The 26,338-nt window shown below is 39.1% G+C and overlaps 1 protein-coding gene across 6 annotated transcripts in view; it reads right to left on the bottom strand.

The window, feature by feature from the left end:
• Positions 1 to 6,577: 6,577 nt before the first annotated feature.
• USP9X (ubiquitin specific peptidase 9 X-linked) overlaps positions 6,578 to 26,338 on the bottom strand; it is a 153,585-nt gene continuing 133,824 nt past the window's right edge. For 4 of the 6 annotated variants that reach the window (XM_074392152.1, XM_074392155.1, XM_074392154.1 and 1 more), the window contains 10 exons: positions 26,105 to 26,228; positions 24,853 to 25,078; positions 24,219 to 24,348; positions 19,899 to 20,084; positions 17,816 to 18,036; positions 17,642 to 17,730; positions 14,043 to 14,199; positions 13,625 to 13,885; positions 12,609 to 12,704; positions 6,578 to 10,795 (listed from right to left, as the gene is read on the bottom strand). In XM_074392152.1, the coding sequence (XP_074248253.1) occupies positions 10,658 to 10,795; positions 12,609 to 12,704; positions 13,625 to 13,885; positions 14,043 to 14,199; positions 17,642 to 17,730; positions 17,816 to 18,036; positions 19,899 to 20,084; positions 24,219 to 24,348; positions 24,853 to 25,078; positions 26,105 to 26,228 (1,628 nt within the window). In that variant the 3' untranslated portion in view covers positions 6,578 to 10,657. The remainder of the gene's footprint in view (positions 10,796 to 12,608; positions 12,705 to 13,624; positions 13,886 to 14,042; positions 14,200 to 17,641; positions 17,731 to 17,815; positions 18,037 to 19,898; positions 20,085 to 24,218; positions 24,349 to 24,852; positions 25,079 to 26,104; positions 26,229 to 26,338) is intronic. The other 2 variants (XM_074392156.1, XM_003924034.4) reach the window with 1 other exon arrangement.

Genomic DNA, 26,338 nt, shown 5'->3' with positions numbered 1-26,338 from the left:
GAGTGATTGTGACAGCAAAATTAACTTTTTTTGTTTTTTGAGATGGAGTCCCATTCTGTTGCCCAGGCTGGAGTGCAGTGGCGTGATCTTGGCTCACTGCAACCTCTGCCTCCCAGGTTCAAGTGATTCTCTTGCCTCAGCCTCTTGGCTCACTGCAACCTCTGCCTCCCAGGTTCAAGTGATTCTCTTGCCTCAGCCTCTTGAGTAGCTGGGATTATAGGCACGCACCCCTACGCCCCACTAATTTTTGTATTTTTAGTAGAGACAGGGTTTCACTATGTTGGCCAGGCTGGTCTTGAATTCCCGACCTCAGGTTATCTGCCCACCTCAGCCTCCCAAAGTGCTGGGATTACAGGCCTGAGCTACTGCACCGGGCCTGAAATTAACTTCTGATGAAAAGAAAACTGATTGTAACAAAGACAAGAGTTTTTGAAATGCAGATGAGAAAAATATTCCTGCCTTGGAGACTTGACAAATGGCTACCAGTAGGACAGTCTAAATTCAGCCCATTTGGGAAAGCTATAAAGAAGATGCATTTTTTTTTCTTTTTTTAAATTTAATTCCAAGTTATTTTCCTAAGGAGATGCTTTTTTTTTTTTTTTTTGAGACGGAGTTTCGCTCTTGTTACCCAGGCTGGAGTGTGCAATGGCGCGATCTCGGCTCACCACAACCTCCGCCCCCTGGGTTCAGGCAATTCTCCTGCCTCAGCCTCCTGAGTAGCTGGGATTACAGGCACGTGCCACCATGCCCAGCTAATTTTTTTGCATTTTTAGTAGAGACGGGGTTTCACCATGTTGACCAGGATGGTCTTGATCTCATGATCCACCCGCCTCGGCCTCCCAAAGTGCTGGGATTACAGGCTTGAGCCACTGTGCCCGGCAGGAGATGCATTTTTAATCAAAGTCACCACGGTGGGGTTTCATAGGAATAAACAAGCTTTTAATTTATTTATTTATTTATTTATTTATTTATTATTTTTTTTTTTTTTTGAGACGGAGTTTCGCTCTTGTTACCCAAGCTGGAGTGCAATGGCGTGATCTTGGCTCACCGCAACCTCCACCTCCTGGGTTCAGGCAATTCTCCTGTCTCAGCCTCCCGAGTAGCTGGGATTACAGGCACGCACCACCATGCCCAGCTAACTTTTTGTATTTTTAGTAGAGACGGGGTTTCACCTTGTTGACCAGGATGGTCTTGATCTCTTGACCTCGTGATCCACCCACCTCGGCCTCCCAAAGTGCTGGGATTACAGGCTTGAGCCACCAAGCCCGGCCGCTTTTTATTTTTTTAATAGAGGATAACATTTGGAGTTGAGACCAGATTTGAGAAGAACTGTACAGACTGCTTTCTTAGACCTAGGCATTGCCCCTCTGGGCCAGAACACAGACCTCACACGCTCACTTCTTGTTTGGTGCTGTACTGAAGTCACCATTGGGACCTGTGACATCCACATTTTAAAGCTGCTAAAGGATCTGGATGGATTGGTGCTGAGTCGGGGTACAATCTGCTGTCACTTGAAAATATGAGCTGCTAGGGCTGGGCACGGTGGCTCACGCCTATAATCCCAGCACTTTGGGAGGCCGAGGCGGGTGGATCACGAGGTCAAGAGATCGAGACCATCTTGGTCAGCAAGGTGAAACCCCATCTCTACTAAAAATACAAAAATTAGCCGGGCATGGTGGTGCACACCTGTAGTCCCAGCTACTCGGGAGGCTGAGGCAGGAGAATTGCTTGAACCCAGGAGGCGGAGGTTGCGGTGAGCCGAGATTGTGCCATTTCACTCCAGCCTGGGTAACAACAGCAAAACTCCGTCTCAAAAAAAAAAAAAAAAAAAAGAAAGAAAGAAAAGAAAATATGAGCTGCTACTTTATTTTCTTCCTGGGACCCATGTGTTTTGTACAGCACATTAGCACATTTTCTTCTCAAAGTAGTGGCTACAACACTTGATCTCAGCCACTGGAAATGTGTTAGCGTAAATCTTCAATATGCTTATTTTCAAATGAGGTTCAAATCAGAGCTACGAAAAAGTGAAAGGTGTATTTCAGTTTTCAAAGTTGTAATCCCACATGGAATTTGTAACAAAAGCTGCTCCTCAACAGGAGTTCACGCTAAATGCATTGCAAAGAACTACTGCGGGAGGTGGGGGGGATTACTGCAATTGATGTATAGCATAATTTAAAATATGGGATATTATTTTAGGCAACTGTATTTTCTTTTAATCTAGACACAAAATGCAACACTATATCTTAGCTCTTGTACATCTGTAAACAAACTCAGAATAATAAAAAAAAAACTTACTTTTCCCCCCATTCACTAGTCAAATTTAGAAAGCCAAGTTTTTTGTTTTGTTTTGTTTTGTTTTGTTTGTTTTGACACGGAGTTTTGCTCTTATCGCCCAGGCTGGAGTGTAATGGCGCCATCTTGGCTCACTGCAACCTCTGCCTCCCGGGTTCAAGCGATTTTCCTGCCTCAGCCTCCTGAGTAGCTGGGATTACAGGCGCCTGCCATCACGCTCTGCTAATTTTTGTATTTTTAGTAGAGACAGGGTTTCATCATGTTGGCCAGGCTAGTCAACAACTCCTGACCTTGTGACTCACCACCTCGGCCTCCCAAAGTGCTGGGATTACAGGCATGAGCCACCGTGCCCGGCCTGAAGGCCAAGTTTTAACAACTATTTTCAAACCAACCTAATGCCAAACTTCAGTATTTAGTAGAAGATTCAGGTATGACATTATATATGCTTTCTTTCAGTTCTTAGCCTTGGATCTTTGGTTAATTCTTGACTTTAAATTTGTACAGTTAAACCATCTTCTCAAAAAGTAATTCCTCTTCTGTGTTTACAGCTTCAAGCTGCTTTTGTGATGAGTATTGCCCATTGCACTTTGGCATAGTGGAACAGCAGTTAAAAGCCTAAATGTGGATTGCATATTGATAAATTGTCGCTCCTCAAAAGCACCTAATATAGGTGTCACTCTTGGCTACTTTATCACCCATTTCTAGAGCAAAACACAGAACCAGAGGAGCATCCTGTAGCCATTTCTATTTTACATTTTTTCCAGCCTGCACTCTTGAAGAGTGAGTTATTTTTCCTGTAAGAAGAGTATTTGCTAATATCAGCATAAGAGGCATAGTTTCAAGTGTCTAACGCTGTGCTGGTAAGTGCTAAACAATAATCCAACATCCAGTTTATCTAGCAGTTAACGTTACTGAGTTAGTAAACCAAGCTTCAGTGGCCATTAGTAAGGCAAACCTGCTACCATTTTAGAGCAAGTCTGAATTTTTGGTTTTTGCTTTTCTGTTAGACACAAATTCCCATCTTGGACTGGGTGTGGGGGCTCACACCTGTAATCGCAGCACTTTGGGAGGAGGAGGTGGGCAGATCACCTGAGGTCAGGAGTCCAAGATCAGCCTTGCCAACATGGTGAAACCCCATCTCTACCAAAAATACAAAAATTAGTCAGGCATGATGGCGGGTGCCTGTAATCCCAGTTACTCAGGAGTCTGAGACAGGAAAATCGCTTGAACCTGGGATGCGGAGGTTGCAGTGAGCTGAGATCACACCACTGTACTCCAGCCTGGGCCACAGATCGAGACTCTGTCTCAAAAAAATAAAAATAAAAATAAAAAAATAAATCCAATCTTGGAGCAATAGAAACGGCTAACTACAGTCTAAAAGCTTGGTTATTTAAAACCAACCTAATAGCTTTAGCTTTCAAGTCTCTTTAGTATATTTATTCTTTGATTAAGTCAGACTTCCTAAAGAAGATATTTTGGGAATCTGCATAAGGCCCATTTTGCTAGAAAAAAGTCATAATAAATGCTTAAGAAAACGTTCTGAAAGTAGATGGTTGGAAGAACTAATTACTAGTACTACTGATTAATATTTTCGGTAAGCTAAGGTACTAACTCACCAAATTTAAGCAGTCCCATCTAGGTTTCTGACTGATTTTAAACACAGCCTGAAAAAGTTGTTTCCTTAATCACCCAGCAGAACACATTAGTTTACATCAAGAAATAAGGGCCGCATCCTAAACATGTGGACACCTGAGGAAAATGGATTTTGAAGGGTTTTCCCTCAACACACCATGGGCCCTAAATGTTGACTCATTTCCTTGACATTCTGCAAATGCTTCCTCTTGCTAACAGCCATTGTGTAGGCAGTAGTTGGTGGGTCAGAAGGGAATGCAATTCTGAACCTCCAAGAAGCAAATCCTTCCTTCTTGTTGGTCCCAGTAGCATGGGAATTAAGACTCAGTCGAAATTATCCTTACTTCTGAACTCCAAAGGTGTACCCAATGTTTTAATGGGTGCGGGAAGAATTAGATGAGAACATGAGAGAATTAATGGCAAATGATTTAAGAAACACAGCAGCAACACTGTTAAGAATACATTTCTATTCCTCATGCAACTGAATTGCTAAAAAGGACTCCATGGAAAAACCTAATATCCAAAGTACCCATCTTGGTTTTTAAACACATTTATAGGGTTGAATATAAATAGAAAATTAACACAGGCTGGGCACAGTGGCTCACGCCTGTAATCCCAACACTTTGGGAGGCCAAGATGGGTGGATCACCTGAGGTCAGGAGTTCGAGACCAGCCTGACCAACATGAAGAAATCCCATCCCTACTAAAAATACAAAATTAGCTGGGCGTGGTGGCGCATGCCTGTAATCCCAGCTAGTGGGGAGGCTGAGTCAGGAGAATTGCTTGAATCGGCAGGCAGAGGTTGCAGTAAGCTGAGATCGCACCATTGCACTCCAGCCTGAGCAACAAGAGTGAAACTCAGTCTTAAAAAAAAAAAAAAAAAAGAAAGAAAATGAACACAATTCTATTTTGCAAGGTGCCTCCCACTTGGTTACCTCTGGGGAGTTTGGCTAGCGGTGGGAAGGCTACATAAGCCAGTTTCTATACTTTGAGACAGTCTCACTGGGTCGCCCAGGCTGGAGTGCAGTGGCGCCATCTTGGCTCACTGCAACCTCTGCCTCTAGGGTTTTCGTGCCTCAGCCTCCTGAGTAGCTGGGATTACAGGTGCGCGCCATCACATCTGGTTAATTTTTCTATTTTTAGTAGACAGGGTTTCACTATGTTGGCCAGGCTCGTCTCCAACTCCCGACCTCAGGTGATCCGCCTGCCTCAGCCTTCTCAAGTGGTGGGATTGCAGGCGTGAGCCACTGCACTCGGCCTCTATACTTTTTCTAACATAGGAAGTGTTTTGACAGGCAGAGAGAGACAAGTCCAGGGCAGCTGAACCATTCTGGCAGAGCAAGAAAGTCCACTTGGCGTCTTAACTATAATGTATATGAAAACTAGAAGCTACGACACAAAACTACCTCAAGAAGACCGCTTACACAGGACACTTCATAATTTGGTGACTCCTCAAAGGTTCAGTTCCATCAAGCTGTTTCTTCATAAACTTGTAAATTGGCCAGCTTTGTTAACAATTACACAAATAGGATTCCTAAGTTTCACTAATGGGGGAAAAAAAAAAGCAATGTGAGAAAAGACCACGACAAAAAATCTATTTCCAGGTGCAAAATGACATTTGTCATGACAAGGATTACTACCAGATGGTACACCCCACATTTTAATATCCGTGAAAGCCAGTGATTTTGCTTGCTGCGATGCCCTGTAACCAACGGCATCTTGCATTTGTTCAAATGCAGTATATTCTGTCTTGTGTTAATGGATCCGAACAACACTTGTTTACTCAGATGGCTAAAATGATTCCTATCTTACTCTTGAGTTTTGACTATGTAAATAGAACGACTTTAAAATAACCAACCTTTATTTAAATGGCTCTGAAACTTGTTCTATTTAGAAAATTTTTTGTAGTTTAAGAAATTTCTCGAGATTTTACATCCCTAAAGTTACTGAAATGTTTTATGTAATCCCAACTTTAGTAAGATATCTAAACTTTCAAGTACACAGATAAGATGTCAACTTTTTGCCTATCTGTAAGTTATCAGATTACAATGAAGCAAATCAAAATACTGGCAGCTATGTGGATTCTCAGTTAGATGTACTCAGGTAGCTAAAAATAGTTGAAATACAGTCTAATCCAACTGGAAGGAGTTTTCCAAATTGCAGAAAAGTTAGTTTTCCATTTAAAAGAAATCAGTGACATTAAATCCAATGAAAATCTAAGATACGTCTTTTAGCAGTTCTTTAAGTCACCCAACTTTAGGAAAGCACCGCCAGGTTTCTGTGGAAATCTTATTTCCCTGGGACATGACAACAAAGAGCTATTTCTAGACACTAAAAAACAGCAGATGGAACATGCTAGAGTTAACTGAATTTTCACTTCTGTGGCTCCCCTCAAAACATGTGGTCTGCTTTATTTCCAATTTAAGAGAACTGTGAAACACCAGTTTGTCGAATCTTAAGTTTTAACTATAAAGTCTACAATTAGATCACAACTCCTTTCTTTGAGCTTCTTAGGTGTGAATCCACTTTGGATATACACAATGACAGCTAAATTCCTCATAAACATTTCCCTTTAAAAAACTCCCTTCAGCTCTATTACGCCTCTACATTCTGTTTAGAAATCTTGTATTAATAAATAAAGGGAAAACCGAAATTTAATTTATAAAGTTTTATTTTTGTATATGTGCTAAATCTTAGGAACCGTGAACAATCTTCATGTCAGTCTGTTGGCTTGTAAAAGGCTAAGAAGTGCATGACTTGGGTGGTGAAATTTCCTTTTGGGAATCTGGATCTCAAAATAAATTTTCACACATTTGCAGCTTTAAAATGTGGTGCACCTTGCCCCCACTTCTCTTACACCTATAAATTTGGAGGGAAAGTGCTACATTTCTGCAAACGTAAAAATAATTGTTATAAACACAATCGGCAGCAAATTCTCAATACACTTAGCACTTCTGTAGTGTTTTATCACACTCAAAAACCTTATTTTCAAAAACTAACACTCACATATGTGTAGGACCAATTCTGGTTGAGTCCTACTATGAAACTAGCAGTTTTTTTTTTCTTAGTAACACAAAAACTGGGGTGTGGGGGAGTGTTGTTTTCCTTTATCGGCAGTATGTAGTACCTTCAAACTAGAGACCAAAACTGGGCACTTACAATGAAAAGGCAATTTTCTTATCCAGCTAATAATCCTTAATAAGGCAGGATATATCCACCAAATTAGCCACAAAATTCAGCAAAGTAAAATAGCTCATGGGAGAACATAAGCTGGAAAAATACTAATAAACTGAAAGAACTACTTTGAAGTAGTCATCTGAATATTCACAGACTTGTTTTCATTTACAAATGTAAGTCAAATAAAAAAGTCTCCTCATCTTTCTAACCACTACTAGGATTAAGGATTTAAGTTATAATTCACTAAGTTAATCATGGAAAAAAAAATAGAAAACATTTTCATAATTCTGAATTTGTATACACAATAGCTAAAAGACACAAGGCTGGAAAATTATCACCAGGAGAAAAAAATCAACGAAAGAAAAAACCCCAAATATGCTATTTCTGCCTCTACAATGCTAAGCATGAACATTCAGTTGGTGGAGGGCTTAGAAACAGCAGCAATATGGTTTTTACCAAGTTGTTCACTGAAATACTTAGATACAATAGGGCAAAAGCCCTTGTTCACACGGTTTTACAACTAGAATATCTTCAGTCTTTATGTTAACACATTCTACTTACTGTCTTCTATAATCATGTCATTTAGAATTCTGGGGGCTACTTCTTTCAAAGGAAGACTGGTGATTCTGCAAACATTTAAAATAGGAAATATATGGCTCAAAAAATCAGTTGAGGGATAACTAAATAATCCTTAGGCACTTTGAAGACTTGAAATTTAAAATGTGCCATTTATGTTCAGAAAGACCTCAAAATCACCACTACGTTGCTCTTATAGTAACATGCATTTTTAAATTTCTGGTTAAACATTAATGCTTAAGAGTTAAATATAGAAAATAATTTGCACAAACAAAAATAACTCCATTCACTTTCCCTTGCTCCTGGTACAACACAAACCACTCTTCCTCAAATGGAGACAAAAAACGATTCACGAGCCCCTCACCTGCACAAGGGGGCTTGTAAATTCAAAGTAATCAAAGTTGGGCTCTTCTTCCAAGTAGAAATATTCACAGCCTTTTATATGTCAAGATTTTTCTCATCTAGGAAGTCATTAAAGTTTTTAAGTACATTACATATTTTGTTAAGGAGCAGGAAATATATAAATCGCCTCTCAGATGGTGAGATGGTATACTTAACAACAGTAACTCCTCCAAATAGTTATTTCACTCATTGAAGGAGCTTGAAACCGACAAACTTTTAAATTAAAAAACTATCAACTGGAGCCATGTGTGGTGGATGGTGACTCATGCCTGTAATCTCAGCACTCTGGGAGGGCAAGGCAGGTGGATCACCTGAGGTCAGGAGTTCAAGACCAGCCTGGCCAACACGGTGAAACCCGTCTCTACAAAAAAACAAATTAGCTGGACGTGGTAGTGAGTGCCTGTAATCCCAGCTACTTGGGAGGCTGAGGCAGAACCACTTGAACCTGGGAGACGGAGGTTGCAGTGAGCTGAGACCATGCCATTGCACTCCAGCCTGGGCAACAGAGCCTCCATTTCCAAAACAAAATCAATTGGAATTGCAAATACTGTTGACTTTCACTCAAACTTAAACTATCTGGTGTCAAAATTTCCTATTACAGGAACACCTAGAAGCACAGATTGACTATAGAGTACTACAAATAATATACCCAAAGCTTCATCTTAAATACCTGCCCCTTTTAATCACAAAATAATGCAATGCTCTATTGATTCTGCTTTGTTCTGCTCCAGCTGTAGCCTTGACAAAACATGTCCCTATTAACTGAATTGTAAAAAATACAACCAAGCTTGTGCTCATTAAATATACATGTATATAAAAAACATATAAAAAGTACAAGATTATGTTAGGAAACTTTTACAGTGTCAACGTCCTGATTTCTCAAAATCTTCAGTAAAGGGCCAAAGGTCAAATCTTTCTGTGCACAAAAACTGAATGTGACTGAAATCCTGAATCGGTGTCATGCCTAAGCAGGCTATGCACAGAATAAATTTTAATAATATCCAGTCCTCTCTAAAAAAAGGACCAAAAAGTAACCAAAAAAAAAGAAAAAAAAAACAAAAACAAAAAAAAAAAGAAAAACAAAAACCAAAAACACACCACAGGACAAAAAGTTCTTCTTAAATCAAATTCTATTTGTGAATTCAGCAAAATAATTTCTATAAAATAAAACAGCAAAATATTTAAATAGAATATGGTGGGCTGTATCTGTTTGTAGGGGTATTTGGTTTTTAGACAGGTTCCAAAAAATTACACACATTCAAGTTACCAATTCTTTTAAATACAGTATTAACTGAGGAGTTCCTTATTTTTAATCAAATGTTTATTCTGAAATTGTGGTATCTCAATTATAGTAACTAACCAGTAGTTTCTTTTTTAATTAGACCCTGCTTTGAACGTTAGACTTTCTGGAATAATGGAAAAGGAGCTAGGACAATTCTTGCTTTCAAGTAAAATTGTGACTGAGCAGAAAATCAGCCAGCTATCTTGGTGCAGAGAGGTACTCCAAGTACCGTGGGGTTCTGATGACTTCCACGTCACTGGGATCCAGCAGAAGGAAAGTTTCAGAAGATTCACCTAATAAAGTCTACCAAAGAAATAAAACAAGCACACCAAATACAGTCTTCTATTATGCTCCAGCATCTTGGTATAGCAAATTTTTGCATATTTGTTTTAAATCTTTTAAAATTCCCATTACTGATACTTAAGTGTTCTTTATCCCACCCAGAGATTGAACTGTCAAACATTATATATAAGGAACGTATGTGCAACTGAAAACAGCCTGCTTGTCACATTTCTCCCGTTGTTTTATATTTTAATATTCTAGGTGTAAGAAGTAAAAGCTCTGAGTAATACAGCTGTCACTTCTCGGACAACTGCTGTCATTACGGTAACTTTTTCCTCATTGGCTACACTAACTTGGTGTGAAGCCATGCTAAATGTTACAGCATAACTATAGCTTCAAAGTGATTAACCTAGTATCAGAATAAAAAGGCAATGAAAAAAACCTAGGAACAGTGTTACATCACCAATTTTCCACATCAACCAAGTAATTTAAAGGGTACCAGCCTTACATTGCTCATAGCAAAACGGACTCCAGTGGCAAAGAATTAACATGAAACTATTGGTGTGGCTGACATGTATGGGCTCTGTTTTGTTGTTGCTATTTTTTTTTTTTTTTGTAAAGGAGCTGATTCTACTGCCATGAGGCAGGCAACACTGGTTGCAGAGTGCAGTGGGTATAACAAGAAAATTAACTTTTGTAATTTCTGTAGATCTGTGAATCTCAACAAGAAAAAAGTTTCTTGCTTAAGAATTAACAGTCAACATTAATATACTATATACACCTTTGCCATTTACACATTAGCATCAGGCCATTTATTACAAAACACTATACACTTTCCACTGCAGGCGGGTTATATATTGACAGCAAATTTCTGCAGATAAGACAGTGAATAAACTCTCCACTCCATGATTAGGAATAGTTTTTCTAGTTTTAAATATTAGCCAGACACAGAAAAAGGTTGGACTGTAAGGCCTGGGTGCACAGTCTTGATGGAACCAATTAATTATGTGCATTTCATTGATCCTTGGTTTGAGGTGGGGATACTTCTTCACTGCCTTCATAATTTTCTTGTGCTCGTTGGCCAGTTCTCTGAGGGTTGTTCATGTGATGTGCCGCTGGGCCGGTATATGGCTGTCCATGCACATGATTATTCTAGGAAAGGAGAAGAGATCTGCATGTTAAAACTTTTCACATCGTAAAACAACTTCAAAATCATGGTCCCAAGTCTCTGGAAATATAAACTTTTATTCTTGGGACTTACTCTGTAAATACCCTTGCGCTATTATAGTGCAAAAACAAAACAAAACAAAAGGCCTGAAAGAGAAAAACAAAGTGTAAATGCAAACCCCACTGCTCTGAATAAGGGCAGTGACTGTTAGGTCCACAGAAATCTTTGGCCAAAGTGATTTTCAGTGCCAAAAATTATCAAGACTCAAGTCTGGCAAATAAAGGATTAACCCACTGTTGCCCTTGGTAAAAATTTGTCAGAGAATGATCTGTGAGCATCTGTTGAGTCTTCCACATGCTAAATCCAACTGATTAACCATGATATGAGATCTGCAGAAGCAGTAACCCTGAACTCACAATAATGCTGATTAAAAACAGAACAATGTTCAAGACGATAAAGTAACCAGGCATGATTAACATAGAGTTTTCTCGGGGCCAAACTAAGTTAACCTTCCTTGTAGATTTGGTTCCCTAACCTTTTTAAACATCTGAACCCTACAGTGCTCTCATTTCTCTGTACATACTCCATCAGCCAAGCCAAGACTTTAGGCTTTTTTTTTTTTTTTTTAGCGGGAACCTCGCTCTGTCTCCAGGATATAGAGTGTGGTGGTGCGATCTTGGCTCAGTGCAACCTCTGTCTTCCGGGTTCAAGCAATTCTCCTGCCTCAGTCTCTTGAGTAGCTGGGACTACAAGCACGTGCCACCACGCCCGACTAATTATTTTTACTAGAGACAGGATTTCACCATGTTGGCCAGGCTGGTCTCGAACTCCTGACCTTGTGATCCACCTGCCGTGGCCTCCCCCAAAGTGCTAGGATTACAGACATGAGTCACCATGCCCGGCCAGGCTTTACTTTCTATAGACGAAAATAAATATGCTCAATGTGTACTTCCTAACTATGTGTACTTCCTAACTATTCAGTTTGCTTGTTATGTACACACTGAAATGTAACAAAGAATGCCTGAAATGATGTTTCTCTAAGTATGGTTCCTGGACCACCAGTAGCATCACTTGGGAACTTGTTAGAAATGCACATTTTCCAGCCCCCTTGCAGACCTATGAAATTAGACACTCTGGGGGTAGCATCCAGCCCTCTGCTCCTCTGCTGGAGCAAGCTCCCCAAGGGAGACTCATGCCTGTTCAAGAGCTGATTTAGTTGCATTTTGGTTTCAGAAATTACATACATGACAGAATTATTTGCCATGTATGTAATTATGAGAAAGAAAAAGTTCTCATTTAGAATGTTTATCTAATTTCATTTGCTATTTATTTACTTTACAGTTAATCACCTATGAAACCCAAATCCTTTTTTTTTTTCCCGGTTATTTTTACCATCACTGAAACCTGTGGCTACGTAACCAAGGACTTCTTACTTCATTGCCATATCTTAGCATCTTTAAAATCCAGGTGAAGATTTCGCCTCATAGCAAATGTCACCATAATCCTCTGCACTAAACAATGATCATTTTATGTTGACATAATTTCTCACACAGTTTTATATTAACTACTAGCACAAGAGGGATACCTTCTTGACAAGGAAAACCCTACAGGGGTTAAGTTCAAACATGTTGCACCATGACCCCCACTCCAAACCATTCTTCTTCTGATCATGCTCCCAAAGCTAGTCTAGATAATCCTGTTACTTTGTAGTCACAACAAAAAATTGAGAGCCATCCTCTAAAATTAGGTGTAAAGCCTAGTTCTAGGGGATAAAACCACAAACTGACTCCTGTTTACCTGTTGATACTGAGATCCAGGTGAATGAGGGTACAATGGGGCATCTTCAGGTGGAGGCGATTCATGTTCATCTGGGGCATCTTGGTCATCTGGCTCCTAATTTTGAGTATTTCAAGATACAGAATTATGTAGGCAAACTCAAGTTTATTTTTAACCTTTTCTATTTGAAATAAATTTAAAAAATCTACAAAACTGACTCATTAGCAACTTTTACTGCAAATAAACTGAAAACAAAAAAGCTGATTTGCATTCTCTTAGAAATACTACATCTCAGGCAATTTCACAGAAATTTCTCCAAAAGAAGGCTCCCTCATTTGCTTAAGATGACAAAAAATAAACATTTTTCTTATCTTTTTTTTTTTGAGACGGAGTTTTGCTCTTGTCACCCAGGCTGGAGTGCAATCGCACAATGTTAACTCACTGCAACCTCCACTTCCTCAGTAGATGAGATTACAGGGGCCCGCCACCACGCCCGGCTAATTTTTGTATTTTTAGTAGAGATGGGGTTTCGCCATGTTGGCCAGGCTGCTCTCGAACTCCTGACCTCAGGTGATCCACCCACTTCGGCCTCCCAAAGTGCTGGGATTACAAGCGTGAGTCACCACGCCCAGCTGAATAAACATTTTTCAAAACCCAAAATTTCAACACAATCTTTTTTTTTTTTTTTTTTGAGACGGAGTTTCGCTCTTGTTACCCAGGCTGGAGTGCAATGGTGCAATCTTGGCTCACCGCAACCTCCGCCTCCTGGGTTCAGGCAATTCTCCTGCCTCAGTCTCCTGAGTAGCTGGGATTACAAGCACGAGCCACCATGCCCAGCTAATTTTTTGTATTTTTAGTAGAGACGGGGTTTCACCATGTTGTGCAGGATGGTCTCGATCTCTCGACCTCGTGATCCACCCGCCTCGGCCTCCCAAAGTGCTGGGATTACAGGCTTGAGCCACCGCGCCTGGCCCTCAACACAATCTTTTAATCATATCATTAATACATAAACACTGGCCTATAAAATAAAGAATTACTTTGCTCTCTTCCATTTCTATCTGCTGCACACTGGTGGCTTTTTTTACCTCCTCTGGACAGAGTTCACAAGCTTTAGCAAGTGTCATCCTAGCACTATGTGATCTCTCCAAGAAATAACCATTTGATGTCTCATTGCTTTGCACTGGGGGAGACCAATTGTTGTAAGTGTACTGAGGATTGCCAGTATATGGTCTTCTTTCAAGTTCATCTCCAAGCCATTCCACCGCCCAGGTCCACTTTCTTTTAAGATCTCCATTTCCCTGAAAAAGAAAATAAAATCATATATATAAGAGGATTTGGAATACTTCAAAGTTAACTTAAAATGACAACCCCAAGTTTTCATGATTCTCTTCTTTTAAAATAGAATCCTTAATTCTGATTAAGATTTCTACAAAATTATAAGAACAAAATCCTCACCTGCAAGATTTGGTAAGCAACAGGACAGTTACTAAATAGAGCTACCATACATTTTATACACTGGTATGCTCTTTTTTGATAGTGATTCTTAGAGCGCTGGATTGTGTCAAACAGCCCATCTCGGTCATCTGGGATTCCTTTCAGTGCATTATGGATTCTGAAAGAGAACCAGATATCAAAACATCTAAAATCTAATATATACTGAGTGCCTACTATGTGCCACACAATAATGTCTTTGATTTAGTCATTTAATCTAACCCTAGACAGTACGTACTATTATTAAACCTTTTAACAGATGAGAAAATTGGCAGAGTTACACAGCTTGCTGAGGTCATACAGCTGCGCTCTTACGAACTTATTACCAATCCAAAATAATTCTGCCATGTATGTAATTTAAAGACGTTGCCTGAAGTAAATTCAGGACACTCAAGAGTAATGCAAATTTTTAAATAGTAACTAAGTTACGACTGCTGTATTCAAAAGTAATTTGCTATACGTCAATATCTTTTATAAAACTGCATCTCTGAAGGCAAGTTAGGATTCAGTGACATAATTTGGAGGTACAGTATTCGAATTCTAATAATGTGAATACATGGCAGGCAAAGCATTTTGACAGGCAATAGTACAATTTGGATGGTTTGCCAATAACACAGCATTTCATTTCAGCTCTTCTCAAACAACAACAGAGTAATAATACCTAGCCAACTAGTTCCTGTCTTTCCCTGAAATAACTTAAAACAAGATTGTAGAGGCACAAACATGCCTTGTTTCTTTTGTGTTAAAAATAATATGTGCCAGTAAATAAAATGTGGTGTATAGATATCTGTAAGTTATCCAGATATAATGACATATGTAACATGACAGGACTCTGAAAACATTAAGCTAAATGAAAGAAGTCAGATACACAAATTGCATGATTTCATTTTTATGAAATGTCTACAATAGGCAAATCCATAGAGACAGCAGATTAGTGGTTGTCGGGGCTGGAAGGAATGGTGAGTGACTGCTTAATTGGGTACGAGTTTCCTTTTGGGGTAAGAAAAATGTTCTGGAATCAGATAGTAGTAATGGCTATTTAACATTGTGAATGTACTAAAAGTCACTGAATCGTATACTTTAAAATGGTTGACATGATGAATTTTATGTTGTGTAAATTTTACCTCAATTAGAAAACGTAACCTGGACACTGAGAATTTAAGATTCTAATGTACGTTGTGGTATTTTACTTAATAGAATGTTTCAATCAAGAAGACTTTTTTCCTCCATCAACTGCATTCATGATTTCCAAACAGATTACTTCAGCAATTTTGCAAAGCTTAATTTTCAGACAAATCAAACATGTCCACGCCCTCTTGCTGTTTAATCTGAAACACTACATATAAACTGCTTTCACCTTCTGTTTTTTCAGGTGATAATGAAGTGCTAAATCAGTATTTCTGCCATACCATATTTTCTCTCCATTAGTATCAACTGTTCCCAAATGCCATTGTTATACTATCTTCACTCGCCTTATTACCTAATGCCAACCAGCGCTAGGTACATGGTAGACACTCCATAAATAGTTGAACACTGTTCACTGAATGAATTAAAAGCTCATTAGTATTTTCACGTTTGGGTCAGTGATTCATATAACAATATCTTACTTATCTGATGACACAAAAATGTAATTTCCACATTTACTCTAGCATATATGTCTTAGCCATTAACACTTGCTCTAATCAAACAAGAGCTAAGATGTGATTAACTGGTTTAAAACTGTAAGTGCTTACAGAATTTTCTTTTTTAAAAAAATAGAGAGAGGCAAGATCTTGCTATGTTGGTCAAGCTGGCCTCGAACTCCTGGCCTCAAACGATTCTCCTGCCTTGGCCTCTCAAAGTGCTTATTACAGGGTGAGCCACTGTTCCCAGAAATACCGCATTTTAAAAAAAGAAAATAGTAGAAGTTAGATTTCATTAAAATCGACTCTGAAGAAAGCTTTCAAATGCTATGAACATATCTAGAAGGCCATTGAATATTGCCTGAATTAAATGGCTTTAATTTTGAGTTACCATCTTTTGTGTCTCATGAAAACTGATTTTTGGTTTAATGCTATTTTTACAGTATTTATTTGTAATCTATTATGGTAAATTTGGAGATAATTTGAAAAATACTAAGTTACAAATTCTGGTATTCGCAATCCCGACTAAAACTCCAGATTGTAACTTCTCTTTAAGCATTTTGTTGTTACAGATCTTGTTTTTGAGTTTATTACATTGACAGATGGGAGGCAAACTGCAATACAGACTTTGAATTATTTCCCCAAATTAACTATTATACTATCTTCCATGTGTGAAGGGAAGTTATAAAACCTGGCACAGCTGTCAACTAATACCATAATTTACCATCAATTATATAACTCTTGGGATTAAAGATAATATATTCAACTTTTACTACAAAAAAAACAAATAGAAAAATTCTCATGAAAGTCTGAGGGCCAGTTAAGCTAAATAACCTTAGTTCTTAAGGGGAAAAAAAGTTAAAATTCTAAAACTTCTCATAAAAACTAATTATAATTGATCTTCTATTCATGAATTCTGTATTTGTGAATTTGCCTACTTCCTAAACTTTGTAACTGCAAAATCAATCCTCAAGGTGCTTTTTAGGTCATATGTGGACACATGCAGAGCAGTAAAAATATCAAGTTGTCCAACACAATCATTCCTAGATGAAGTCCAAAAGTGCTATTCTATCATATTTCAGCTTAAACTGTAAACAAGTGTCCTTCTTCGTGCCACATTTTCCACATATTTGTGCTTTTGTTGGTTATTTTTATGTTTAAAATGACCCCTAAGTACATAATGTTGAAGTTCTGTCTAATGTTCCTAAGCACGAGAAGGCTGCGATGAGCCTTATGGAGAATGTGTTAAAAAAGCTTGAGTTCAGCCTTAAGTTATAGAGCTGTTGGTTGTGAACTTAATGAGTCAACAATATATATTAAATGACTTTAAGTAGAAACACACATAAAACAAGGTTATGTATTGAACTGGTTGATAAAAATGTAAACAGAAGCTTATAGAAATCTAATTCTTATTTTCTCCTAGGAATAATGGTTCAGTATTCGCTAACTCAGTGTCTGTGGTGACTTTACAGAATATAAATACCATGAAAAATGGAAACTGTACTTAGCTAGGAATTACTTTTAAATATACTATTATACTTCTTGTGACTAATGACTACTTTAAGTTACTTCAAATGACTAGTTCTAAAATAAATGTAATTTAGTCATAAAATAATCCTAGGGTGTCATTAATGAAATTCAAATATTTACCAAAAACCCAAGCTAGCACTTAATTTTTAAAAAAAATCATTCTAAAGAAAAGGCTTATTAAGTATGAAACTTAGGCAATGACAGAAAAGAATAAAAAAGGAAACAAAATTCTGAGGAAAGGGGGACAACTTGTTATTTACCCTTTCCTAGGTTTTAGTTTAAGATAAAACACTCACTAGAACGCCAATGGGCTAAAAAAAAAAAAAAAAAAAAATGTGGTGACTGTCAATTTCAGTTATGTCTAACACCTGGGCAAGCCTAACTGTTTCCAGTAACAAAAAGAGTATCTACCTGTGAGTTTGCCAGGAGTCCTCAATCAGTAAGATTTGCAAAAGCAGATCCAAATAGGGCCGCAGTTCATAGGTATAGGAGTATGCAACCTAAAAACAAGTAAGACATGGTGAATAACTTAATGAAAGGAGTAACAAATCAAATTATAAACATCAAATGTTATTTTCCTTTTACCTGCCAGAGAAGTTCACTGAGGACAGTAGATGAGAACTGAGGATTTTCCCAGCAGCAAAAACGAAGCAATTTGACAGTTTCCTCGGAATTACTGCAGTCTTCAATGATTTTCTTCACATAACTTGTTCTCACAAATAAAATGTCTGCCACATTCTGCTGAATTGGCATTATAGGTTGTGATAAATTAGGATCACCAAAAGGATTGGGAAGAGGAGGATTACCTAGAATACAGATTTGTCATCAATAAAAAACTAATAAGCTTCTCCACAATAATAGTACACAACTTTCACGACAGAATATAGCCTATACTGGCCAGGCGCGGTGGCTCAAGCCTGTAATCCCAGTGCTTTGGGAGGCCGAGGCGGGTGGATCACGAGGTCAAGAGATTGCGACCATCCTGGTCAACATGGTGAAACCCCGTCTCTACTAAAAATACAAAAAATTAGCTGGGCATAGTGGCGCGTTCCTGTAATCCCAGCTACTCAGGAGACTGAGGCAGGAGAATTGCTCGAACCCAGGAGGCAGAGGTTGTGAGGTTGTGGTGAGCTGAGATTGCGCCATTGCACTCCAGCCTGGGTAACAAGAGTGAAACTCCATCTCAAAAAAAAAAGAAAGAAAATAGCCTATACTTTTTTTTTTTTAAGATGGAGTCTTGCTCTGTCACCCAGGCTGGAGTGCAGTGGTGCGATCTTGGCTCACTGCAAATCTGGCCTCCTGAGTTCAAGCGATTCTCCTGCCTCAGCCTTCCAAATAGCTGGGACTACAGGTTCGCACCACCACACGTGATCCACCACACCTGGCCAAATGTTTTATTTTAGAAAAACAACATTTTAAATCAAGTTTCCCAAGCACAGTAAGAAAGTAACATTATGCATTATAATAATCAGATATACTGAGATGTAAAAATGCAAACTCTAAATATAGAAAAAATTTTTTTGGACACTTGGGCTCACTCTGTCACCCAGGCTGGAGTGCAGTGGTGTCACCATAGCTCACTGCAGCCTTGATCTCCTGGGCTGAAGTGGTTTTCCCACTTCAGTCTCCTGAGTAGCTGGGACTACAGGCCCATGCCACCACACCCAGCTAACTTTTCTGTTGTTGTTAATTTTTAGTAGAGATGAAGTCTCACTGTTGCCCAGGCTCAACCTCAACCTCTTGAGCTCAAGTGATCCTCCTGCCTTGGCCTCCTGCAAAGCGTAGGGATTACAGGCATGAGCCACTGACCCCAGCCTAAAAAGTTAATTCTTTTTTGAGACAGTGTCTTGCTCTGTCACCCAGGCTGGAGTGCAGTGGCATGATCTCGGCTCACTGTAACCTCCGCCCCCCAGGTTCAAGCGATTCTGGTACCTCAGCCTCCCAAGTAGTTGGGATTACATGTGGCCACTACCACGCCTAGCTAATTTTTACATTTTTAGTAGAGACAGTGTTTCACCATGTAGACCAGGCTGGTTTCAAACTCCTGATCTCAGGCGATCCACCCGCCTTGGCCTCCCAAAGTGCTAGGACTACAGGTGTGAGCCACTGCACCTGGACTAAAAAGTTAATTCTTAAAATATTTCATAAACATGGTATCAACCTCAGTGACAAGGAGACAGAAAAAAAAAATCCCATTAAATGCGTAGAAAAGGTACAGGACTAAAATATTCCAAAGCAGAAATCTTCCTCCAGACTCTCAATACTATATACGCCCAACATTTAAAAACTACTGTAAAGAGGGCTGGGCATGGTGGCTCACACCTGTAAACCCAACACCTTGGGAGGCTGAGGTGGGCAGGTCACCTGAGGTCAGGTGTTGGAGACCAGCCTGACCAACATGGTGAGACCCCATCTCTATTAAAAATACAAAATTAGCCAGGTGTGGTGGTGGATGCCTGTAATCCCAGCTACTTGGGAGGCTGAGGCAGGAGAATGGCCTGAACTGTGGAGGTGGAGGCTGCAGTGAGCCGAGATCCAGCAACTGCACTCCAGCTGGGCAACAAGAATGAAACTCCGTCTTAAAAACAAACAAAACAAAACACAACAAAACAAAACACAACAAAACAAAACACAAAACCACCATAAAGAATGGAGCATTCAAATTTACCATTGATTGAAGACTGCATTCTTGAAGAGACATTGCAACAGCGTATCAGCTGTGACACTACTGAGTATAATTTGCCTAATTCAGCATACTGATATTTGATTGGAGGACCTGGACCTTCATCTAAAGACACAAGCATAAAGGTAGCAGGTACACTCAATTTCAGAAGCTGTGTCTTCTCTGCCACACCTACAACAAAGGAGTGAGGGGGAGGAGAAAGAGAGGGAGAAATATATGAGGAAAAAATTAAGATGGCAATGGGGTCATGAATAAAACAAGTAGTTATACAAAATATGTTGTCTATAATTTTATGATCAGAAAAGTTTTGATTTGTAATTGTATCACTTTCACTTAGTATTCAGAGAACTGTTTTATTAGAAAAGAAAACCCATTGAGTATAAGTATTAACACTGTTAAACAGTGACAGTGACCACAACTATGACATTTCAATCACACCGGCCCACTATTCAGTTAGATGAACAATTTCTTTCGTCTTTTTGAGATGGAGTCTCCCTCTGTAACCAGGATAGAGTGCAGTGGTGCGATCTCAGTTCACTGCAACCTCTGCCCCCCGAGTACAAGCTATTCTCCTGCCTCAGCCTCCCAAGTAGCTGGGACTATAGGCATGTATGTAACATCACGTCCAGCTAATTTTTGTATTTTTAGTAGAGATGGGGTTTTTTATTTTTAGTACAGATGGGGTTTCACCATGTTGGCCAGGATGTTCTTAATCTCTTGACCTCGTGATCCATCTGCTTCCGTCTCCCAAAGTGCTGGGATTACAGGCATGAGCCACCACCCAGCTGGAAGATGAACACTTTCTATGGCCTGGAGAGTCTAAAGCGACTAATCAAGACTGCAACCCTCATTTGTAGGGAGGGTGAAAACAACAAAACAACTATATGAAATGAGAAACAATAATTCTTTTTAAAGTTGTTTGCCTCTCTTCTTTCCTCCACAGCCAAACTTCTTGAAAAAGATACCTACATTTGGTCTGTCTACTTTCCCATTTTCTATTCCTCAACCTACGCAGATTTAGTTTTGGCCCCTCTTCACGGTAATAAGCTAAGGAGCAGTTCTCAAACCATAACCACTTCCTCCTCCCTAGATTTCTAATTTTCTTTCTACCTCTTCTTGTTCTTATTTGCGACTCCTCCTGTCTCTTTAAAAACTGATGTTTCTCCAAGTTCCCATGCCAGGCTATCTTTTCACACCGATTTTCCTAAATGACCTAGCCCACTCTCATGGTTTTAAAGTTCTAGATATTTTCATTCAGATGACTCAAAAACATTTCAAGACAAAAAAAATCTTACTATTCTACTGTGTATCTGCATTTGGGTGTCAGATAGGCTCAAACTCAATCTACCCAAACTGAACTCACCCCTTTCTTTCCATACATACGTTTCTCCTCCCATGTTTCCCCTTAGTAAATGGTACCACTATCCATTCACAGTTGTTCAAAGTAGAATCCTGGGCATCATTCTACACATCTCTTCCCTGTCCCCACCTTCTGTGAATATCCAATCACCAAATTAACTGATTCCACTTCTTATAAAAAGCACTACATATATCTATCTGTCCACTTGCATCTCCCTCACTGCCAGTTCCAATAAAGGCCACAACGATCTTATGTCTACAGATCACTTTAACACTCTCTGGGATCTTACTCCATTGCAATCCATTCCACACTGTAGCCACAGTGTTCTTTCTAGATAGTATTATCTGTTCAAAACTCTACAATGGCTCATCCAGCGCCTCAGCCTCTCTCACAAGGCCTATTAGAACCACATGATCAGAAACTCCTGCTCAGCACTCCTGCCATTCCCATCTTTTATCAATTCTAGTTAGACTAGACAACTTTCATTCCATCCAATAAGCCACAGCAAGTTTAACCCAAGTCTTTGCATCTGCTGTTCACTCTAGATGAAAAGCTCAATTAACCAATTCCCACATCATATTCCCCATTAAGTCTTCTGTACTTCCCAAATCCCTTCAGGTACCACACCCCCATGATGCACTTTACATTTTCCCTATTACAGCCATTAACTTATTTTATGGCAACTACATTTTTATTTGCTTCTACATCCCATTAGGCAGTCTTATTTATTGCCATATTTCCAGAAACATAATAAAAACAGGTCCATAACCTCTTATCTAAAATCCTAAGATGCCCAAAGCTTTTTTTTTTTTTTTGAGATGGAGTCGCCCTCTGTTGCACAGGTTGGAGTACAGTGGCATGGTCTCAGCTCACTGCAACATCAGCCTCCCAGGTTCAAGCAATCCTCCTGCTTCAGCCTCCTGAGTACCGGAACTACTGGCGTATGCCACCACAGCTGGCTAATTTTTGTATTTTTAGTAGACACGGGGTTTCACCATGTTGGCCAGGCTGGTCTCAAACTCCTGACCTTGTGACCCACAAGCCTCAGCCTCCCAAAGTGCTAGGATTACAGGCGTGAGCCACCGCGCCCAGGCCAACAAAGTTTTTCACTAAGTTGGTGTCAAAATGTGTTTGCTGGGATAACCTAGCCAGAACTGACTAAAGGCTACTTACAGTCTTCATTTCTCCCTTTGCTATAAATATTCATGTTTTACTGTAGAAATATTAATGTGTTCAATTGTAAGTTGTTGTCTCAGATCCTACTATAGGGATGTTAATATATGCATTGCCTTGCTTTTCTTAAATCCAAATAATTCTCTATCCCAATACATATCTGATCTTAAGGATTTAATATAAAGGTTTACAGACCCTACAGTATTTGTTTTCAGCAGGAAAATTTTACAGTAGTTTACATTATGAAACAATGATGTGTGCTTTGTGAACAGGAAATATCTAAGAGTTCAACACGAGATTTTTCTGAATGTCTAAATTTCGCATTTTTAAGTGTGAAATACAGATTCCACTTATACTTGTCTATGTAATAAATATTCTCTTCTTTCTCATCTACAAATACCCAAACATTTGTAGTATGGAAAAGGTAAAGGAAAAGAAGACAAACTAAAGAGACAAATGAAAAGCAGAATCTCCCTTATGTTAAAAGAACCACGGATCCAATGGTGATTAAGTAAGGTCACAGAAAAAAACCTGAAATGACAGGAATGCTTAGATATAGAACTTCATTTTGGATATACAGCTTTTTGGTTTGTTTGCTTTTTGGAGACAGGGTCTCATTCTGTTGCTCAGGCTGGAGTGCAGTGGTACAATCACGGCTCACTGTGGCCTCGACCTCCTTAGCTCAGGTGATCCTCCCACCTCAGCCTCCCAAGTAGCTAGGACTACAGGCATATGCCACCACACCGAATTTCTTTTTTTTTAGACGGAGTCTTGGTTTGTTGCCCAAGCCCTGGAGTGCAGTAGCGCGATCTCGGCTCACTGCAACCTCCGCCTACTGACACCCAGCTAATTTTTAAATTTATTTTGTAGAGATAGGGTCTCCCTATAGTGCCTAGTTTGGTCTTGAACTCCTGGGCTCAAGCAATCCTCCTGCCTTGGCTTCCCAAAGTGTTGAGAGTACAGGCATAAGCCATTGCACCCAGCCCCTAAATTAATATTTTAAGTAAATATTTATATTACCCATAATTGTAATTTACTTCAACAAAAAACGTATGTACAGACTAAGTCCTTTATCTAAATTTGGTGAGTATCACAATCATCTGGGGACCTTTGAAAATGGATTCCCTGGCATCAGCTTTGGGAATGTTGATTCAATCAGTGTGAGAAGAGGCCTAAAAACTGTGTTTTTTTTTTTTTTTTTTTTTTTTTTTTGAGACGGAATTTTGCTCTTGTTACCCAGGCTGGAGTGCAATGGCGCGATCTCGGCTCACCGCAACCTCCGCCTCCTGGGTTCAGGCAATTCTCCTGCCTCAGCCTCCTGAGTAGCTGGGATTACAGGCACGTGCCACCATGCCCAGCTACTTTTTTGTATTTTTAGTAGAGACGGGGTTTCACCATGTTGACCAGGATGGTCTCGATCTCTTGACCTCGTGATCCACCCACCTCGGCCTCCCAAAGTGCTGGGATTACAGGCTTGAGCCACCGCGCCCGGCCAAAACTGTGTTTTTAATAAGCAGCCAGATTTGGCACCATCGTTAGGAGATTAAAAAGAAAAAAAATCAAGAAACAGATTCTGACCTGTGTCTACTACAAAGATACATGCATAATTGAAGTAAAAGGTGAAAGTGCCATGTTCAGATGAAATTCACAACAGGTTTTATGGGAAATTGTTTCCATTTCAGATCAGATTATATTTCATCACTTGACCTAAGTGACTTCACAATTTAATATGACACATCAAAACAGAATTCTGAAAAACTTAAAATTCTTACCTAAATTGGCATACATTACAAACAGGTTGAAATACTGCTGTAAATGACGCCCATGCTCTGAAACTTCCCTTCTCAAGAGATTTAGTACTGCTCTTAGTAAGTGATCACTCAAGCTTAAGTTGTCATAAGCCTGTAAAGGATAAAACATTACCTGTTTTACAGCAACAAGGTATACGTATACTTCTATTTGCATAAAAAGGATATGCACATATGGTGATACAGGCATACATTTATGGAAGGACTGATCACACAAACAACTATTTTGCTTCTTGGGAAAAGGAATGGAGATCAGAGGTGGATCTCATTATAAATTCTTCACATTTGTAATTAAAAAAAAAATCTAAGGCTATTTAAAAAACCTTTAAAGTGGAAAAAAATCTACTTAACAGTAAATTTATAATTAAGCTACTGTATGTAACTGAACAGGGAAAATTCTCTGTTTTTAAAGAGCCAACAATTACTCTTCATTGCTATGCAGTAAATTTAAATGGAACTTACTGACGTCAGATTGAGCATGTGTTTTCTTAGGTAGGTAAACATATCAAGTAGATGCGTATGTTTGTGACTTCAACTTCCAGGAAACACAATTTATTTGTAAACATTTAATCATTTAGAAAGAAAGCTGTGTGATTACCTGACTAGAAGGTCCAGGAGATGCAAAAGGTGAAGGACATGGCCCATCTTGCAAGGAAAAATGTGCAATAAAGACTATAAGTTTTGCAAATGCACCCCTCACTTCTGCACTAGGGCACTCCAGAAGGTATTCGGAGAAGCGATTTGAAACATTAAAAAGGACATTATGAGCAAACCAAAAACGTACATTCTTGCTGTGACGAAGGAGAATACACAATGCATCATACCTAAAAAAAAAAAAAAAAAAAAAAAATCTATGACTATTAATTAAATAACTTGTTTTCTATAGTAAAACGATGAGTCTCTATGAACTAAAAAAAAGACAAAGATCTTCCTTCACTGCTGGGGAGAGAACCAGTAAAGGTTGCTTCTAGTAGTAAAACAATGGATAAATACTATGACTTGGTCTATTCTCTCAGAGTTACAAAACAGGTGAAAGCCTGTCCTCTAAAAATCCATTAACAAACTCTTCCTAGGTTCAACAACAAAATACCACCCCATTCCCTTATCTTGACATATCATGGCCTCTATACTTTCACAATTAGAAACTTAAGAAAACCATTTTAATTTTTACCATTTTAATCTGTGTCAGAATTCAATCGAGGTAAGCTAAAACCTAATACGTTTCTTTTTTTTTTAGTTTTCTTTTTCTTTTTCGAACTTTTGCTCCAAGCATTAATAAGTTTCATTAAGTAGCTTACACTTTTCAGTTTCATCGTGTAATCTTTGGTTTTGTTTGAGACAGAGTCTTGCTCTGCTGCCCAAGCTGGAGTGCAGTGGCAGTTATGGCTCACTGCAGCCTCAACCTCCCAGCCTTCCAAAGTAGCTGGGATTACACGTGTGTACAACCATATTCAGGTAATTTTTAAAATCTTCTTTGAAGAGACGGGGCTCTCACTATGTTGCCTAGGCTGGTCTTGCTGAGCTGCTGAGCTGAAGCAATTCTCCACCCTGGCCTCGCAAAGTGATGGGATTACAGGTCACTGTGCCCAGACTCATCTTGTAATCTTTGGTACAGAGAGGTCAAAGATATGATACAAGGTAATAGAAGCAGAAGTCAGCTTCTGAATAACAAAAGGCCATTTTTAGACTATTTTAATATGATTCCTCTCACTATTGCGGCCAAGAGTTATTTTTACTGTGTATTCCAAAGTTCAAACGAGATTCTCATGGTTTAGAAAAAAATAAAGCAGCCTACTAAAGAACCAAACCAAGTATTACTATAATAGAAATCAAAATCCAAAGCAATGTACCAATCACTGGCAGAGCCACGAACTACTTTCTTTGTGTGAAATCCTGTAGTAAAGAGGAACCTAGCAGCAAGTTGAATACTGATCATAGTGATTTCTTCTGCTTCAGGTAACAGGTGATCTTGCCCTATAAATAAAATGCAGATATAAAAACAAATTTTTATTTTCCAACCCCATTTTCAAACAAGTCTGCATTTCCATTAATTTTGAGAAGTCCTAAATTTGTTAAGAACCCTT

This window comes from Saimiri boliviensis, chromosome X, assembly GCF_048565385.1.
Source record: "Saimiri boliviensis isolate mSaiBol1 chromosome X, mSaiBol1.pri, whole genome shotgun sequence".
In the NCBI taxonomy this organism is placed as follows: domain Eukaryota; kingdom Metazoa; phylum Chordata; class Mammalia; order Primates; family Cebidae; genus Saimiri; species Saimiri boliviensis.
This window is presented reverse-complemented; position numbering and strand designations above follow the sequence as displayed.